General features: G+C 34.3%; 1 protein-coding gene across 1 annotated transcript in view; it reads left to right on the top strand.

Annotated features, from left to right (window-relative positions):
• ralgps1 (Ral GEF with PH domain and SH3 binding motif 1) overlaps positions 1-19,428 on the top strand; it is a 191,336-nt gene that overhangs the window by 22,117 nt on the left and 149,791 nt on the right. Inside the window, 4 exon segments of the mRNA NM_001100146.1 lie at positions 178-228; positions 8,182-8,265; positions 10,535-10,624; positions 16,188-16,280. Coding sequence (NP_001093616.1) covers positions 178-228; positions 8,182-8,265; positions 10,535-10,624; positions 16,188-16,280 — 318 coding nt within the window.

Genomic DNA, 19,428 nt, shown 5'->3' with positions numbered 1-19,428 from the left:
ACTTTTTTTAAATAAATCCAAGCAGCATGGCTATTCTTCTAAATATATCATTTTGTGTTCTATGGAATAAAATCACACATGTTTGGAACAGTGTTCAATTATGGTACAGTGCTTATTTTTAAGTGTCATTTTTAAACTGCATATACAACTTTTTACCCTTTCTCATTTATTTTGCAGAGTCAGATCACTTTGATGGATGCTCCTGTGTTCAAAGCGATCCAGCCTGAGGTAAGAGCGTTGTCCATGGCAACTAAATACACATCCTCTGTGTTTATGGAGCCACAGCTGTAAACTGATCTCATGTGCTCTCTAGTGCTCCAGCGTAGTGTGACGTGGCACTACAGCAGTGCATTAATGGCACACATACACACTCAGACCGCAGTGCCCACAGCATTGAACTACACATTCTTCCATTACTTTAACCAGAGCTTACCCTCTGCTCTGAGTTACCGAGCCCTCAGTACTTTCCTTAATTAACATTTTATGTGAAGACGACAATGGAATGGCGCTTATAACAGATATGATAGGTTTGGACCAGGATCAGAGAGATGTTTTTACACAGATAATGAAAACACGTCAGCCAATGCATGTTACAGTTTAATACAGGTTTTGTGAGTGACTGCTTTCAGAGGAATTTTTATTTATTTATTTAAAGTATTTAGTGGGCAGCATGGTGATGCAGTGGGTAGCACGATCGCCTCACAGCAAGAAGGTTGCTGGTTCGAGCCCCAGTTGGGTCAGTTGGCAGTTCTGTGTGGAGTTTGTATGTTCTCCCTGTATTTGTGTGGGTTTCATCCGGGTGCTCTGGTTTCCCCCACAAGTCCAAAAACAGGTGTAATAGGTGAATTAGATAAGCTAAAAATTGGTCGTAGTGTATGTGTGTAAATGTATGGGTATGGATGTTTCCCAGTGATGGGCTGCAGCTGGAAGGGCATCCGCTGCGATAGGTTGGCAGTTCATTCTGCTGTGGCAACCCCAGATTACTAAAGGGACTAAGCCAAAAAGAAAATGAATGAATGTATTTAGTAGGTTAGCTGCTATTGACGTCGCCACGGCGGAATGAACCGCCAACTATTCCCGCATATGTTTTACAGTCATTCTGTGTAATCTTGCAGTGATCTAAAGATGATGGTCAGAATTGCGGTTACATTTATTCATTCATTTTCCTTCGGCTTAGTCTACAATCTAACCACCGAACCACCGTGGTGCCACATTTCAAGCATTTTCCATTCATTTTTTTTCTTGAAGTGGAATTTATGCAACAAATGTGTAATTTACAATAAACTGAAACCATTATTAGTGTAAAAATAATATAAAATGCTTGAGTAATTGTTGTTCAACACATTCTTAATAACTACTTACAGAGTTGACATTTTACACCATTTTGTGCTTAAGCTCAAAATGCTAACCTTAAACCAGGAGTCAAATGTCTAAAACAGATTTGTACTGTATGTATTGTCATCATGTTTTTGTTTTTAAATTGTGAATGAGACATTCACTAAAATGACACAGTAGAGTTAAAAAATTATTAATCTAATTTTAATGTATCCTAAACATTTTTGCACAAAATAATGAAAAGAATAACTGAATACATCAATGCCTTTCAGAGTTTGTAGCCAGTCAAATGTCTTTTATACTGTATCAGTGTTTCATGCTATAGTTTATATAAGAGTAAAGTAAAAACACAAAAACTATGGAAATTAGATTTACAGTAATTTTGTTAATGATTATTAAAGCTGTCTGAATGTATGATTCAAAAGGCAGAGACAATCAAACATAATGTAGGTATAGTGGGAGTATTTCATGACAATTTGTCCCCTAAATACACATACAAATATAGTTTGTGTAACATAATAATATAATAATATATATATATATATATATATATATATATATATATATATATATATATATAATTATAGAAAATTCATCTAGGAGATGCAAATGTACTCATAATTCATACATTCATTCATTTTCTTTTTGGCTTAGTCCTTTTATTTACCAGGGGTCGCCAGAGCGCAATGAAACACCAACTTACCCAGCACATGTTTTACACAGCAGATGACCTTCCAGCTGCAACCCATCACTGGGAAACATCCATACACACTCATTCTCACACATACACTACGGACAATTTAGCTTTCCCAATTCACCTACCACATGTCTTTGGACTGTGTGGGAAACCGGAGTACCTGGAGGAAACCCACGCAAACACGAGGAGAACATGCAAACTCCACACAGAGCTCACACATACTCATGATTAAATTAGTCATATATAAGGTCAAGCCCGAAATTATTTATACCCACAGGGGTGTAAATAACTTCAGATGTGACTAGGCATGGGTCGGTATAAGTTTCTGATGGTATGATAACCTTGGATAAAAATATCACATTAGTTGATTCATTAGTTTCAAAAACACAGATTCCTTTTCAACACAAAAAACCCCTTAAAATACCTTAGGAATAGTATAACAGAATTTTTTTTTTTGTGGTTTTAAAACCTTGACTTTTCCAAATCATTGTAAACCTTGAAACTGGTTTTTGTCCCATACCTAGGTGTGACTATATATTAGTCAGCATGATATATTTTTAAAGGCAAAGTTTGAGAGGTTGATTAGTTTATCAGTCATTTGATTAAATTTTGTTCATCAAAGGAAACAAACCAGCACATAAATTAAACTTGATGCAGGAAAACATTCAATAGTTAAGTATAGCAGAATCAATATTGAAAAATCAAAATCAATACTGTAAAATGCGATGAGATGAGAAGCAAACCTGGCACAGGTAAACGCCATCATACATCAATAAATTTTCCAGCCATGATGGAAAGAATTGAGCATACGAAGGGGACATTTGACAGTTTTCTTTTAGCCCTAGGATTTACAGTTGAAGATGTGGTGATGAAAAGATGTATACAGATTGATGAAGCTAATTAATTATTATTTTTATTATTTTACTTTACTATAACTATCTAAAGTGCATTTACAACACAATATTTTTGTTCGTCTGACTGGAGTGACTTGAATGGACTTGGTGTTGTTGTCACTTATTTACATTCTTATTAAATGACAACTTATTTACATTATGGGATATTTTTTCATAAGTCGTTTTACATTTTAAGACATTTTATAAAAAAAAAACAATTGTTACACACATAATGTTTACTATATGGAATGCAAAAACTTTGAAGCTCAATATCTCAAAATCATTTAGAACGCAGATAGAACCTTATAATTCCAAGGTGACAAAATTACCAATTCATCAATACTAAATTACCAGCAGGACTTGAGACACAGAAACATATAAAGAGGAGCTGTTGTATCTCATCCTATGGTTAATATGATTAGCACGTCATAATTTTGCCAAGTATGATACAATCCTGGATTAACATCTGTGTTGATACTAGAACATCATTTTTGTTCGAAAATGTAGTCCATACCTATTCCTTACCCTTAAACCCAACCGTAGCTGTAAATTAAGAGGGGAACAATAGCTTTATAACAATCATGTAGAAGTGCATAAACCTAACAGTAAGCCAAAATTTAATATAAATGACAAACAAATACCTTAACTCTGATTGGCTAATTGGAATATTAATCCAGGATCAACATTAATCCAGGAACATGTCCTTCTTGGTGAAATCAGGTTGGCGAATATGATTATGGTGAGAAAGCAATGTTCTCTTTTATTAGAAAGAAATGTTAGCTAGGCTTCTTCTAGGTCTCTCCAGGCAGTTTACTCAAAGATGGCGTCACATTTGAGCAGAAAACTGTTTGGGAATCTTTTAGTCCTAACCAGTCCTAACAATAAGTCCTAAACAGGCTACTATTCTTCTTCTGATTTTATAACACTTCACGTCTGGAATCGTTTGGTTCCATTCAGGGTCACCTTCCTGTGAATCTGTTGCCTTTTTCTGAGAAATGAGCCAGTGCGTTTATAAAAACATTTACTGGAACAGGAGCTAGTCAGGATTGTTTGATCTTCTTTCTCTGTGTGAATTACTGTAATCGATGTAAGTTTCATTACAGTGTGATGATGCCCATTGACCTACATTTTTGAGGTTCTTAGTTAGCATGACATCATCATCACATAGCATGAGTCTGGAAGCCGTGTGCACTAATGAGTCAGTGTGGATTTGAATCTCTTTATGTTGGAATCATTTCTCACTGACAGCCACAGATATTTCACTGTGGATCACTTTTAAAAGGCCACGGGTTTATTGCTATTTATTGTTTTTCCACAAAGCTGCATTAATAGTTAACATCTTGACAATTTTTCAATAACCATGCCAGTAAGCATTTATTTATATAATTAAGTATAAAATAGAGCACAAAGTTTTAGAGTCAGTTTCTTTTAATTTATTTACTGAATAAAATATTTTTTTATAGTTCAGAGTATAAAAAAGTCCAGGGATGCAGTAAATTTACATAATATTTTTTATTTAAATCCTTACAATATTCATTTGTTCGTTCGTTTTCCTTCGGCTTAGTTTCTAATTCAGAGACTGCCACAGTGGAAAAAACAACCAACTATTTCAGCATACTGTATGTTTAATGCAGCGGATGCCCAGTCGATACCCAGTACTGGGAAACACACATAAACACTCTATCACACACACACTTATACACTATGGACAATTTAGTTTATTCAATGGGGTATATGCACAGCTGTTTTTCAGCCAATAATAAACTTCAAGTGAAAGCTCAATGTGACACTTTTCAATTTTATAAGGTTCTTTTACAGCATCTTAATGTAATTAAAATACAATCAGTTAAATAAACTTAAGCATTCATTTAGATGTTCAAGCATAAAACAAGATGATAGACCATGGAACTGCTAGCGCCATTAGGATCAGCAGACAAGCGCAGAAAACTCCATTCAAAATACAGAGGTCAAATAAATAGTCATATTTTAAAGAGATGGCGTAGGAAAATGGAATTTAATGCAATTCTTCTTGTGTTGTCTGAGACCCACTTTATATCAAATATCTATTAAGCAGATTTTAAAAACATACAGATTTTAAAATGTGGCGATTTTGTAGTGGGAAGACCAGAAGCCGTCTGGCTGGCTGGCTGGCTGAAAATTAAAAGTGTGTGCATATACCCCATTCATACTTATACCGCATGTCGGGCTGTGGGGGAAACCAGGGCACCCGTAGCAAACCCACACGAATAAGGGGCGAACATACACATTCTACAAATATACTGTGCATAAATAGGCACCAATTGATGTTGTGTTTTAGGTGTAATTTTGTCCCATTCTTCCTGCACACACGTCTTAATGTGGGCAACAGTACAAGTTCTTTGTTGTCGCATTTTGTGCTTCAAAATTTGACACACATTCTTTATTGGAGACAGGTCAGGACTGCAGACAGGCCAGTCATATTATCATAGATCAGCACAACTGTTTTTAACATGATTTATAAAAAGAAATATTTCTTGAGCACCAAATCAAAATATTAAATTCATTGCTAATGGATCATGTTACACTGAAGACATTAAGCTTTGCTAGCAGGAATATACATAAATCTTTTAGAGATTTCTTTAAATTCTAATTTTTTATTCTAATTAATTTTGACAACAAGATTTGATTTGAAAGATTTGATTCAGAATTTAGAAAATGAACTAAGATTATTTATTTATGTCTCCACCATGCTTCTTGAGTATCACACCAAGGAAAAAGAGGGAAATTTTCTAATTCATTCATTAATTTCCTTTTCGGCTTAGTCCCTTTATTAATCAGGGGTCGCCACAGCGGAATGAACCGCCAACTTATCCAGCATATGTTTTACACAGCGGTTGCCCTTCCAGCTGCAACCCATCACTGGGAAACATCCATACACAATCATACACTATGGACAATTTAGCCTACTCTATTCACCTATAGCACATGTCTTTGGACTTGTTGGGGAAACTGGAGCACCTGGAGGAAACCCACGCGAACACGGGGAGGACATGCAAACTCCACACAGAAATGACAACTGACCCAGCTGAGGCTCGAACCAGCGACCTTCTTGCTGTGAGGCGATTGTGCTACCCACTGCACCACCTTTACGCCCGAAAATTATCTAAGATAAATTATTAATTCATGTTTTAAATTGTTTCATTTACTGTTATTTTATCATCTAAAACCCACCGATATGAGGAATGCATCCTTTAGACTGCAAAGTTAGTGTATTTTGGCTCTCTTGTACCTATTTATCATTCCAAAACATTTTCTGACTTCGGGATTGGGTTTAGGAAACAGCAAAGCAAAATACCTCTTCCTCCCCCTGGAGTCTCTTCAGTCATGGGTGAAAATGGGTTTTCTTCACAGCTGACAGCGCTGTCATGTTTATCTGCTTATACTCAACAGGTTGCCAGTGGTTTTATGGCTACAGAATGTCAGTTTTTGACTTAAAGTGCTTTAATTGGTGTTCAGGGAAATTATGTGATTTGTGGAGTATGAACTTGTTTTATGTCAAAATGAATCTTCCCCTCATTCCTTTAGACGTGTTTGCATTGCGGCAGCTTTCTGCACTCATAAATTGTTCAGTTAATTGATTTTATGAAATTTAACAAAACATCTATCGAGGTAGAAGACTGGAGTGTGAAACACATTGATTTAATTTGCCTACAGAGGGAGTTCCCACTGGAAAAGAGCTAATTTTAAAAATGCTGAGTTTGACCTTCCCAGCCACTAATTCAGGACTTGTATGTTACACTCAGTTTTTCCAACCTTGACATATTTGACATGGAGAGTGGTCTTGTTATTGTTGAGCTCTAGGTTTCATTGGCCAGTGGAAACTTTAGTATAAGTACATTTTTGCGTTTGACCACATGCACACACGTTCATTCATCAATATTTCATCTGCATCCTTCAGGGATTATTGCGGATTCTAAAAAGAGATGTTCGTGAAGTTGACACGGGCAACTGGATTAATAGCTTTCAGATGTACGTTGGTTCTATAACGTCCACTAAATTGTTAGTATTGTGTGAGTAACGTGAGCAGACAGTCTCTTTTTGCATGGAGTAGTTGTCTGTGCTGTTGTATTCAATTGCAGACATTATACAGAAATGATGGAGTCAGAATGAAAGACAATGTGTGAAGTATAAAGGCTTTAAATCAGTTCTATCATACAGAATCAAGGTTTTCCTTGATATTTTCACTTAAAAATGCTGTATCTTTCAAAGTCAAAACCAGACAGGCAGACCACCTATAAAGGAGTCAAATGTATTCCATAATTACTTCCAAATTACTGTATGACTGGGCCCTGATCATTTTATTTTACTCACTTTTAGGGTTAAGTACTGATTTAGGTGCCACTTAACACTGAAACTACAAGAACTTGAAGAAATTATTTACACATCATAAGAAAAAAATTAAAATAAAACAATATTTACAGTACTTTTGTAGTAAGTAACCAAACAATAGCTTTTGCACTATGTGTCTTTGAGTCCCTGTTCAGTTCCAACAAAAAGTGTGGCTTAAAGTGATGACTTAGCAAACAGACCTAAAATATTTTGGTAAGGTACCATACTTAGACTGAGCTGCTTATTCACGAAACTCCACTTAGTCCATGTGGAAACTGAAATGCCTTCGAATGTTTCCATCTGCTTCTAGTCTGCACAAAACTATAAAAGTGTTGGTAGTCTCATAGTTCTGTGAATCTGAAGAGGCTTAGAACCATATAAAGACACATATAGAGCTCTTCTGTCAATGAGATGAAGACTGCAGATGTGTTCTTTTGTTGTGTGCATTCATTGTTCTCTATTCTCATGGTCCTACAATTTATTTAGAAATCATTTCTAAATCATACTATCTAAGACTGGTATAGTTATGTTATTTGCGAAGGCCAATAATAAACACATTTGTTTAATTTAAAATGATTTCTGAAGAATACGGCAGTGAAGACTTTAGTAATAATGCTGAAAATGCACTGTTGTTATCACAGGAAGGATTTATATTTTAAAATATAAAAACATTAATTCATTTCAATTGTAATAATAGTACAATTAAATCGTAACATTTCATTTTTTGTATTTTTCATTTAAATGTAACCTTGTTAACAGATTATTTCAGTACCTCAGAGTTTAAACAGTAGTGTAGATAAAAACTACTAGTTTAATGTCACTTGAAACTTTAAAAAGTGCACTTTAAAAACATAGTTTAAAGGTTAAACTGACTGTTTGGCTGTTTAGGAGTTGGCGAGCTGTGGATGGAACAAGAAGGAGAAGCACAGCCTGTCACCCAATGTTGTGGCCTTCACAAGGAGGTTCAACCAGGTATGTTATGCTGCGCTACACTTTAGGATTATTTATTACAAAATGTATTATTCTACATTGTTTTTATCTGTAACTTTGTAATATTAAATGTGATCTTGAATAAAAGTCTTTGGGCATGAATTAAAGACCTTCACTGGTGGTAGGCATGTCGCTTAGGGGCTTACCAGTGATCATATACAGCGATATCTCACTGCTACGAGTGTGATATTGCGTTTATACAACAGTTCGACGACATAATCATGTATATAAAAAAAAGAAGAAAAAAAAAACCTTTTGTATAAGGAACTTCTTTTTTTCTGCCATTCCTTTACATCTGCAGCTGACGTCAAAACAGCAGAAACCGTTGCTACTTCCCAAACGCCATTTTAGAGCTAGTATTTTAATAATTCGCTAACGTAATGTCTAAAATGATGACAAAACAGGTGATTTTGCTCACATTTTAAGATTATAAGGCTGAATGGCATGAGATGTCATCAGTCTGCAGAGATTTCCCAGTATTTTACTGTTACATTTGGGAGATCATAATAATTAAACCTGAAAAAGCTAAAGCAGCGCAATCACTACCAGACTACTGCTGTGTTTTTAAGGAAAAACGCTAAACACATGGAGGTATTTCTTCTTTCTTTCTTTTTACTGAACTAGTCTGCAGTAAAGAAAACAGGAGACACATTAGAAACAAACATATGGCCAACTCAGGGTAATACATAGAGTAGCCAACAAATACATACATTCCTGATATGCAAATCCCCTCTTACACTCAATACACTACAATTACTATGGTATAAATACAGCACAAAGAGAGAGATGAACTCAGAATGTCACTTACAAGTTTAATGATTTGATTAGTTGCAGTTAGAAATTATTTGTTTTTCTCCTCTCTAAGGGCTTATTATGCTATCTTTGTCGCCATCTTGTGGATGGACAACGTCCTCGCACAGACTATTGGATGCTGCTGCCTTGTATCTCTGAAATTATTATTATTTAAAAGATTCACAGTCCTTATAAATAAACTGCAAAGTTGCAATCTAAACAACTACATTCTCGCCTAAAAAACCTGAAAAGTGCATTATGTTGTCCAACAGCTGCAATATTTGTCAAACTGTAGTGAGTGTATTGATCTGCTGTCACTCTGTATAAAAGATAAACTATAAAAACAGGGTTTGCACTGCATCTGTATGTATTTTAGCTTCTGTGACATGCAGCAATCGCTCACCCCCCCCTGCATCATTTATATCCTTGCATAATTTAACTGCTGATGTATAATATACAGGTGTGCCCGTACATCTCCTCTGCTTGTAAACTCATAAACACTTGCGATCGGTTTATGAGATTGAGTCACTAAATGTGATTATTGGCTGATACCGATCTCCTGCTGATCGATCGGAGCATCCCTAATTTATGTATTGGAAAAATGTAGGCCGAAGCATGTTTTCCCCAGTAAGCTTCTTCAGTTTTTGTTTGTTTTTTTTCTTATCATTTATTGAAGTGCACTCTCTCGTGATGTGTTTTTTTTTTCCATTATTTGTAATTGATATGATAAATAAGGTATGTTATATGTGTTTTTGAAAATATTGTGAGGTTTAGTATTTTATCAAAATAAAAACCAAACAAATATTAAATTGTTTAGGTTAGTATTCAGACGCAATAGCTGTAGTGGCTTTGGCCTCTGTTGAATGCGACACACACACACACGCAAACACACACGCACATACACAGTATAATGCTCTGATAAATTTATTGATTCACACACACTTACTGTTAATGCACAACACTTTCTTTATTCCCGCTGGAAAATATGTCTATAAATACATCATTCTGAAGGTCAGAAGGTTTGTAGAAATGAATATCATTTTTATTTACATGGCATTTCGTTTTGGCAAAGCTTAAATGTCTTGGAACATTAATATAAGCAGCCATTTGAGCTCTGCAATTACATTTGCCATTTGAGTCTTTTTAATGTCATCATCAACAAAAGGAAGTTTCAATTATTTCCAGAATGAAAAAAGGGAAAGAAAAAGGAGATTCTGTTTTGATGCATTATTCTATTTCTAAGAGTTTTCGGTCTTTTGAAGCATATTAAATTGTGTTGTTACAGTACTTTCATGATAATTTCTTGATTTCACTCCCCCTAATTAATCAGTATTTTTTATGAGTTTGTAATAGTTTGAACATACTGTAATAAATCTGAGTTATACTGTGTGCTGCAAATATGAAATGGTACTGGTGGATTGTGGATCTTAGTTTACATTTGACCTTTTTCTTCTCATAGGTCAGTTTCTGGGCAGTGAGGGAGATATTGACAGCTCAGACCCTGAAAATACGAGCTGAGATATTGGGCCACTTCATAAAAATTGCCAAGGTGAGACTTTTGTGGTTTTCATTGCTCTTCTAGCCAGTACAGCTTGTTTACTGTACTTATCATCAGTTTCCTTTGATATGTGTTTCCATGGCAGTGGAAATATAACTCACTACAACTACAGTGCTCAGTAGTGATCTGATGTTGTGCGCAGAGGCTTTGAAGCATGTATCAAAAAAACGATACATCTAGCAGTGAAGCAGTGTACCGGAGCTTGATTCGTTTTGCCATCATCACGTGATCAGTGACGTCGAAAGCTTCATTTTCACCTATACCCACATAACTGCTTCAAATTTTGATTCAAAAGTTTAAACACCTGCCTGGGTTAGTAAAGTGTATAGCGAGAGATTAGGTGTTGATTACATACATTTCTACTGCACTGCACCGGTCCCACACACCAGTAATTCAACTAAAATACAATAGTAATTTATAGTAAAAAGGTTTTGAACCATACTAAAGTGAATAAGCGTATTTTTTTACAACTATCTTTAAAGAAAATCACTGCATACCATAGTAAAGTGTTTAACGGATCGCAGCCCAAAAGTATCACTCACATAGCCTCCTCCTAGAGAATTGGCCTCACATGCAGGAATTGCTGGTTCGATCCTTGTTTGAAACGAGTGGGTGGGTGAAGGATAGTTAAAATACGATAAATGTAAATGCTTCTTAATACCTTGCATTTTACTACAGTCATCGGTGGTATAATGTAACATACCTTAGTGTAAAAACTACAGTAATTGAGTAATTTGTTTATTTTACTGTTGTTGTATTACTACATGAATGAGTTGGTCAGTTGTGAAAATTTGAAAAAATCAAAAAATTTAGTTGAAATTTTATAAGTTGTATTTTATTTTTGCACTTTTTTGCTCAAATTTAATTGTGTTATTATCACGGTCAGAGGTTGGGGAAAAGGAGCGAGGACTCAAGTGCAGAAATAATATGGGTTTTACTAATAATAAAATAAAATAAACAGCAAAATAAATTACCCAAGGGGGAAAACATTAATAAAACAAATAAACAATCAAGACAAACCAGACAGGGCAGGTTGGCAGGGATCAGGACTGGAAAACATCAGGACAAGGTGACATACAACGACGAACTGGCACAGGACAGCAGACATGAGGAGAATATAAGCAGAAGTAAATTAACACAAACAGATGAACATAAATAATTAATAATGGGTTAACAAGGAGGGTGGAGCTAGACAATAAACAGGAGAGCACATGACACCGAGACAACACAAGTCATGTGCTTACATAAAACGACAAGAACATGAAGCCAATGAGAGAACTCATTAACCGCACATTCACAATAAAGGACAAGACTAAAGCATGCGGCCACAATGTAAACACAGCTCCACGTGCTTGGACAAAGCACAAACACAAACACAAATAGACGCAAGACACGAGCACACGATAAATTAAAACACCTTACAGTGCGCTCACACATAATCAACACGCATGTTCAATCTCAGCGCCAAACGAAACCAAAACCAACCAGACTGGGATGCTGAGAATGAAACGAAGTGCGATGCTGACAGAACAAAACACAAACACGAGTAGAGCGCATGTCCCAAGCACACACAGAGCTCCTGTGCCCGCATCAAGCGGGAGCGCGCAGTCACGACGACGTGCACCCAGAGACAAACACAATGACAAAAAACAAGTGCTCGACCCGAGAAAACTTGAGCCGAGCACAAAAGGACAGGACAAGACAGAACTAGTGTCCGTACTCTGCAACCAAAACAAGAATTTATAAGACCAGAGTGGCAGAACCCTGACAATTATCTTTCTATTTTTCCAATATGTTTGGTAACTAAAATATAATTTTAATAAATATATCCGTTTAATAAATCCGTTTTGTTTAAATGCACCAAAATACGTTGCCTATATTCACTAATAAATAGATAAAAATGTTCATTTTCAAAGTGGGGTGTACTCGGTTATGCTGAACACTGTGTTCACTTATACGTTCAGTCAAATTTGTGTTAATATTTTCGTCCACATCTAAATATAATTTGGTATTCTGATAATTGTCTTTGGCACTGGTATTACTAAAATGTGTGCTATTAGAAACTTGAACAAGGCATTAAACATTTTTCTTTTTTTCTTTTGGCTGACATTAATGACATTTTTTTGGATTAAACGCATTTGTTTGAGGTCAATGTGAAGGAGTGGAGATATTTCACTGGAGTGAGTGTTTTTGCTGTAAATGGAGGATGAGAATAGCTAAATAACCCCCCGAGGGGTCGCGGGGCAATGAAGGAGGGTCGCCTGGTGATTTCCAAAAATCTATCTATTTTTATTAAACCATAAGAATTAACATATTTTATCCATAACTATACTGAAAATAAAAATATTCGTTTATAGTTACTATATACTATATAGTTACTATAGTAGCTTATAGTTACTAGTTCTATTGGATTGCGACCCCTGGGGTAATTACATTATATTAAAGGCAGCAGTAGCGTCAGATGCATTTTGATTTTATAATATCAGGTTATACTTTCTGGCACATTTAAAGCACTGAAGCACTGAAACACATAACAACGACTCAGCATGCATCAAAAAGACTGTGATGAAATGATACTAATTATTATATTGTCTGAACCAAGCATAATGCTCAGTTTAAATAAGCTGCAATATAGGACTATTTATTGTTAATATCTATGCTATTAATCTATGATTTATAATTAATCTGAACCAAGTTCAAGAGTAGCTTATTTGAACCTTTAAATGATTTCAATTTAAATTATTTGTGCCGATTCCATTTCTGAACTAATAACTGTAATGAAAACAGAGAATATAAAAAGTCCTTAAAGCATATGTCATAATAATTACTCTTAAATGAAACACTTTAAACATATTATCTCATCTGAGATTCAAAACCAATTTCACACTACAATTACTATTTTCAGTAACCACTCTCTTTGTTTGATTATTATTATAATTTTTTTTTTTTTTTTGGTCTCAGGGCAGTATAATGTTACAGGGACATATCATTCATGAAGTTTTGTGCACAAAAAAAAAAAAAAAAAAAAAAATTATATATATATATATATATATATATATATATATATATATATATATATATATATATATATATATATATATATATATATAGATATTTATATATTTATTAACTGTGTCTATAATTTGTAATTTAATACATTTGCCCCAACTTTCTATTTACATATGGACACTTGTTCTGGTGTGGTCAGTTTTTATTTGTAATCCAAAGCTTTTGGTTTTGAGTCACTAAAGTACCATACAATTTCCATAAGAGATATAAAAGAAATGTAAACTGTATGTAAAACTCGATGCAATCTCAATGACAATTCATAACTTTAAGATTTAGGTGCGGACAGGCCCGGATTGGCTAATCGGGGGGACCTGGAGAATTCCTGGTGAGCCGATTCATTTTTTTGGCTGCGAGGGCCGGTGTCCCTAGCTGCTTGCACTCTCAGCAGTCGCACTTTTTTTCATTTATTTATTTATTTGACCATAGACTCACTCTTTTTATTCATTTTCTTGCAGCCCCGTGTGCAAAATGCAGCCTGCAGGTTAATGATGATGTAACTATCATTCAACCCCAAACAGTGGCACCTTAGTGAATATAAGAATTTGAATAATTAGTGTAAATGAATATTACACCTGCTCAATGAAAATCAGATGATTCACTACATTAATAAATCTGACATAACATGACCACCATGGTAACAGCGCCATTGTGGTCCAGTGGTCAACACATTGCGCTATGATGCCGCCGAGCTGTGTTCGAATCTCACTGGAGTAATTATTATTATTTATTTATTTATTTTTATTTTTTTTATTGTTAAGACATATAATACTGTTAGGGTTGTTGAATATTTGAAGTTCTAAAGCAGCTGTTTTCTTGAAAAAGACGTGATAGTGTCATTAGAAACTGTATTGGAATTGACCTTTTTTTATAGTCAGTCTTGAACTGAGTTTGGCCGGTCTAAGGCTTGAAACTCCAGGGCTGAAAAGGAGTCCCACTCCGGCCCTGGGTGCAGATCACACCAAACACACTTTTCTATTCTGAGAGTGCGAGATGCAGCGTACTGCCTTGATTTGTTTTGTTACTAATCAACCACTAAATCAGTTGCATAATGTGTGCAAGCATAAGTGTGTGTGTGTGTGTGTGTGTGTGTGTGTTGTGTGTGTGTGTAATATGTGTAAATGTGTAAATATTAAAATAAGGCTGAACGGTGTGAAATGCCATCAGTCTACAGAGATTTTCCAGTATATCTCTGTTGCAATCGAGATTTCACAATAATTACCCCAAAAAAGCAAAGCAAACATTATATATATATAAGAGAGAGAGAGGTTGATTTAGAATGAAACTTGCGCTGAGAAAATGTTATTTTTTCGCCTTTATTATGCGATCTCTGTTGCCATCTTGTGGCGGAACGTCAACCATCAATTTCTTTGGTCTGCTCAGACAGGCTGATGGCAGCCGATGCACTGAATCCCTTGCTCTTAAAATTATAAATATTTAAAATAGGCACTGTCCTAAACTGCATAGTTACAATCTAAACAACTACATTCTCACTTAAAGAAAGCCTCAAAAGTACATTATGTTTTCCAACAGCAGCAATATTTGTAAACTCAAGAGTGTCTTTTGCTTGTCGCTGTATGTGGGCGGAGTAATACACAAGGAGTGAAGAGGCGTGAAGAGGCGGTACAGGTGCTGTTATCTGCAGAATATCGCATGGCCATCAGCCAGTCAGATTTAAGAAACAGACAGAACTGTTGAATATATATATAGTGAATGAAGTGTAAATGAAAGATTATTTAAATTTTTATTTATTTATTTTTCATTATTCATTTATTCATTATTTATTTTTATTTTATTTTAGATTTATGGTTAAATCTACAGTGACAGTGATATGAAATGTGCTGCATTTTTCTTTTGAATTCTTAAAATGAAGTTAAACGATCACTTTTTGTTTAAAAAGTCTAGTGTCATTATTAAAAACAAAACTCAACTGCCATTAAACAACCATTTTGTTATTTAAACTCTTGACAGTGGTACCAACAGTCCCTTGCTACCAGCCCCCCAACCCACACACACATATGCGCACAGACTGCTGCGATTTTAATCAGCCTACATGCTCTCCTTAAACTCAATGTACCACGACACAGGAAAACCCACTGAACAACTCTGTATGGTTGAACACTGCCCCACAACACCTGCCAAATCTGAAAAAGAGAAATACCCTGCTTCCAGCAGACATAGTGCCATAGTGAGCTTGAAAGAGCAATGCTACCGTTTATGCTAATGAATAAATCAGACCAGGCAGTAACTAAAAACCAAAGCAGCTTTGCTTTTTTCCCGCTATCCATAAAGTTGGTTGATACATAGTGCTTCACAGAGGTCAAATAGTATGGTACATTGACTGTCCTAAACTATTAATTGGAAATTGTTTGTTTGTTTGTTCATTTGTTCGGTTCTTTGCCTACACGTTGTGTATTTAAAATCCTTTAAAGCATGGCAATTGGTTGATTATTCCTTACTTATAAGTGTGTTTTCTTTGTCCTTATAGAAACTACTGGAGCTGAATAACCTGCACTCCTTGGTGTCAGTGGTCTCAGCCCTTCAGAGTGCTCCCATCTTCAGACTCAGCAAAACCTGGGCGGTAAGCAAAACCTATTTATTTTATTTTATTTTATTTTATTTTATTTTACTTTATTTTATTTTATTTTATTTTATTTTATTTTATTTTATTTAAAGCAATATAGGTCATTAATTTAATTTAATTTAATTTAATTTAATTTAATTTAAATTAAATTAAATTAATTTAATTTAATTTAATTTAATTTAATTTAATTTAATTTAATTTAATTTAATTTAATTTAATTTAATTTAATAGTTGTTAAAGTGGAGTACATTCAAATAGTAAGTAAAATTCATTAATAGCATGTATTTATTATTATTATTATTATTATTATTATTAGTGTTTATTTTAGCTATATTGCATGTTAATACGCATTTACCATCATTAATTAAAACATGTATTGTTTGATAACATAATATTTTGCAAAATGTAAACTATACATAAACTATAATAATTACAATTTTTTGCAGGAATGTTTCCTACTTAATTATGGCATCATACCTGAATAGAAATAATCAATTATGATTTTTGTGTATTTGTGATATACGGTTGAAGTCAGAATTATTAGCCCCCTTAGTTTTTTTTTCTTTTCTTTTTTAAAATATTCCCTAAATTAGGTTTAACAGAGCAATGACATTTTCACAGTATGTCGGATAATATTTTTTTTTCTTCTGAAGAAAGTCTTGTTTGTTTTATTTCGGCTAGCATAAAAGCAGTTTGTATTTTTTTTAAATTCGATATTTTATTCTATTTTTTATTTCGATAGTCTACAGAAGATTATACAATAACTTGCCTAATTACCCTAACCTGCCTAACTAACCTAATTAACCTAGTTAAGCCTTTAAACATCACTTTAAGCTGTATAGAAGTGTCTTGAAAAATATCTAGTCAATTATTATTTACTGTCATCATGGCAAAGATAAAATAAATCACTTATTAGAAATGAGTTAATGAAACTATTATGTTTAGAAATGTGTTGAAAAAAATCTTCTCTCCGTTAAACAGAAATTGAGGGGGAAAAGGGGGGAGGGGGGTGCTAATAATTCAGGGGGGCTAATATTTCTGATTCAACTGTTCTTTCACAACACCATAACTTCTAAAGCACATACAAGTATTTTTCCATATGATTTTGTTACACTTGAATGTCTTTTTTAACATTCTGTCCGCATACTGGGAATTTATTGTATTTAACCACCGAACAGCCATTCTGCTTCTTTATAATTTAGCTGACAATGCAGTGTTTGTGTTTATTTCTCCAGAGAGCTCTGGTGCTCTTGGATTTCCATTGATCTTTTTTGCAGAGATGTAGATGAGAAGGCTTTCTGAATGCATGAGGACAGTGAAAGAATGAGCCCATTGGATGACTTTCTGAACATTTAAGTGGCTTGGAAAATTTTGAAAGAGTCGTTTCTGAGACCTTGTTTAGTGTTGCCAAAGCTTTAAATCTATTTATAAGTATTTGTATCACCCCAGTTTGAAGTCCAAAACCTCCTGGCCTCTTTTCTTGAGGAAAACAATAGTAGAGGAAAAACTCTATATGCTTTATTGCCATTGACGATGAGAGAGAGGAAAAAAAAAAAACAATTAACTGGAGACATCAAGAATTGTATTTGACCAAAAATACAGTATAAATAATTAGAATTGTTAAAAATAACTTTATATTATATAAGGTTATTCAAAAATAATACCACAACTTTGAAAATCTGTGTTAAATAAAAAAAAACATAATGGAACCTTGGGTAATTAATCAATGTGAAGAGTACTTACTACTTAAAGTATTTTTTTTTTTTCAGCAGAAAACAAGTTCATAGATGTTCAGTATTATGACCCCCTCCTGACAATTGAGTGACATCAACGCAAAAGTTGGGGTATTCTTTTTGAATCACCCTCAGGGTTCAACGCTAAGGATTTTTTCTACTGGTCCGAACGGGCCAATGTTTCAGATTTTTTTTCTAGCCATGCCAAAATTATAACTGTTTCCACCAAAGAAAAAATTTAATTTAATAGCTATTTTTAGCCACATATTTTAAATAATGTGTCCAAAATAATGTCTATAATGATTTAAATGTTAACAATTATTTAAACAATATTTTTAAAATGTTAAAAAATGTATAGTGAGCAATATTACAGTATGTGTTAACAAAACAAAAGAGTAGTATGGAAAATGTGAAGATGTTTTATTTTAGTTCGAAATTATTTAACAAAAGGTGGCTGCAATCGGGCCAGTAATGATCCTGTCTACTGTCCCAAGCATCTCTTACACTGGCCCTGGGCCATCGGGCAGTCCTTATTGTTGAGCCCTGCCCTTTATTTCATGTGACCATTTTCTAAATATTTTTCTATGTAGCTTTTAAATACTGGAAAATTCACTTTAAAAACATATATATTTAAAAGTGATACTTTTCTCTTTATTATAAATATTTTTATTATTTATTATTTAATTTTTTTTTAATTATTTCTTTTTAATTAATGCAAGATAGTACAGTGGTCCCTCATTATTCGAAGGAGTTATGTTCTTAAAATAATCTGCAATAGGTGAAATCCGTGAAGTAGGCAGCTGTATTTTTTTACAATTATTATAGAGGTTTCAGGGCTGTAAAACCCTCACTGTACTTTTTATAAACTTTTCTCATACAGGCATTAACATTTTCACACTTTCCTCTCTTGTTTAAACACTCTCAAAGTTCAAACTTTCATATAAAATAATGTCCAGTACTATTGAATGAAGCCAAAGATCAAAAACTGTTGCCAGGAGCAAACATTCATTGCTGTCAGCAAAACGTTCAAAAAGCTTTTTAGCATGATGTTAGCATGGCGTGTCGAGGTGTGGCACATTCGGTAGGCGAACTCCTTTACGATGGTCTTGAGGACAGTTACAACCCTTTTTGCATTCTTGTTAGAACTCACACTGCTAGCAATCCAAAATTTATGTTAATTAGGAAAGTTGAACGCATTCTTTACTGTACAAGAGACACAGAGGAGATTGATTGAAAATTATCAACAGCCAATCAGGACACAGAACACAATGTGCTGTAAAAAAATCATGTCAAATTGCACAGAAAAAATCTGCGAAGCTGCGAAAGCTGAATTGCATTATAGCAAGGGACCACTTTACAGGCAAAAATTGTTTATATGTATATAAATGATTTTATTTAATATTTAGTTTTTG

This window comes from Danio rerio, chromosome 8 (genome assembly GCF_052040795.2).
Source record: "Danio rerio strain M-AB ecotype USA chromosome 8, GRCz13ab, whole genome shotgun sequence".
In the NCBI taxonomy this organism is placed as follows: Eukaryota; Metazoa; Chordata; class Actinopteri; order Cypriniformes; family Danionidae; genus Danio; species Danio rerio.
Note: the sequence above shows the minus strand (reverse complement) of the source record. Positions and strands in the feature narration are given on the sequence as shown.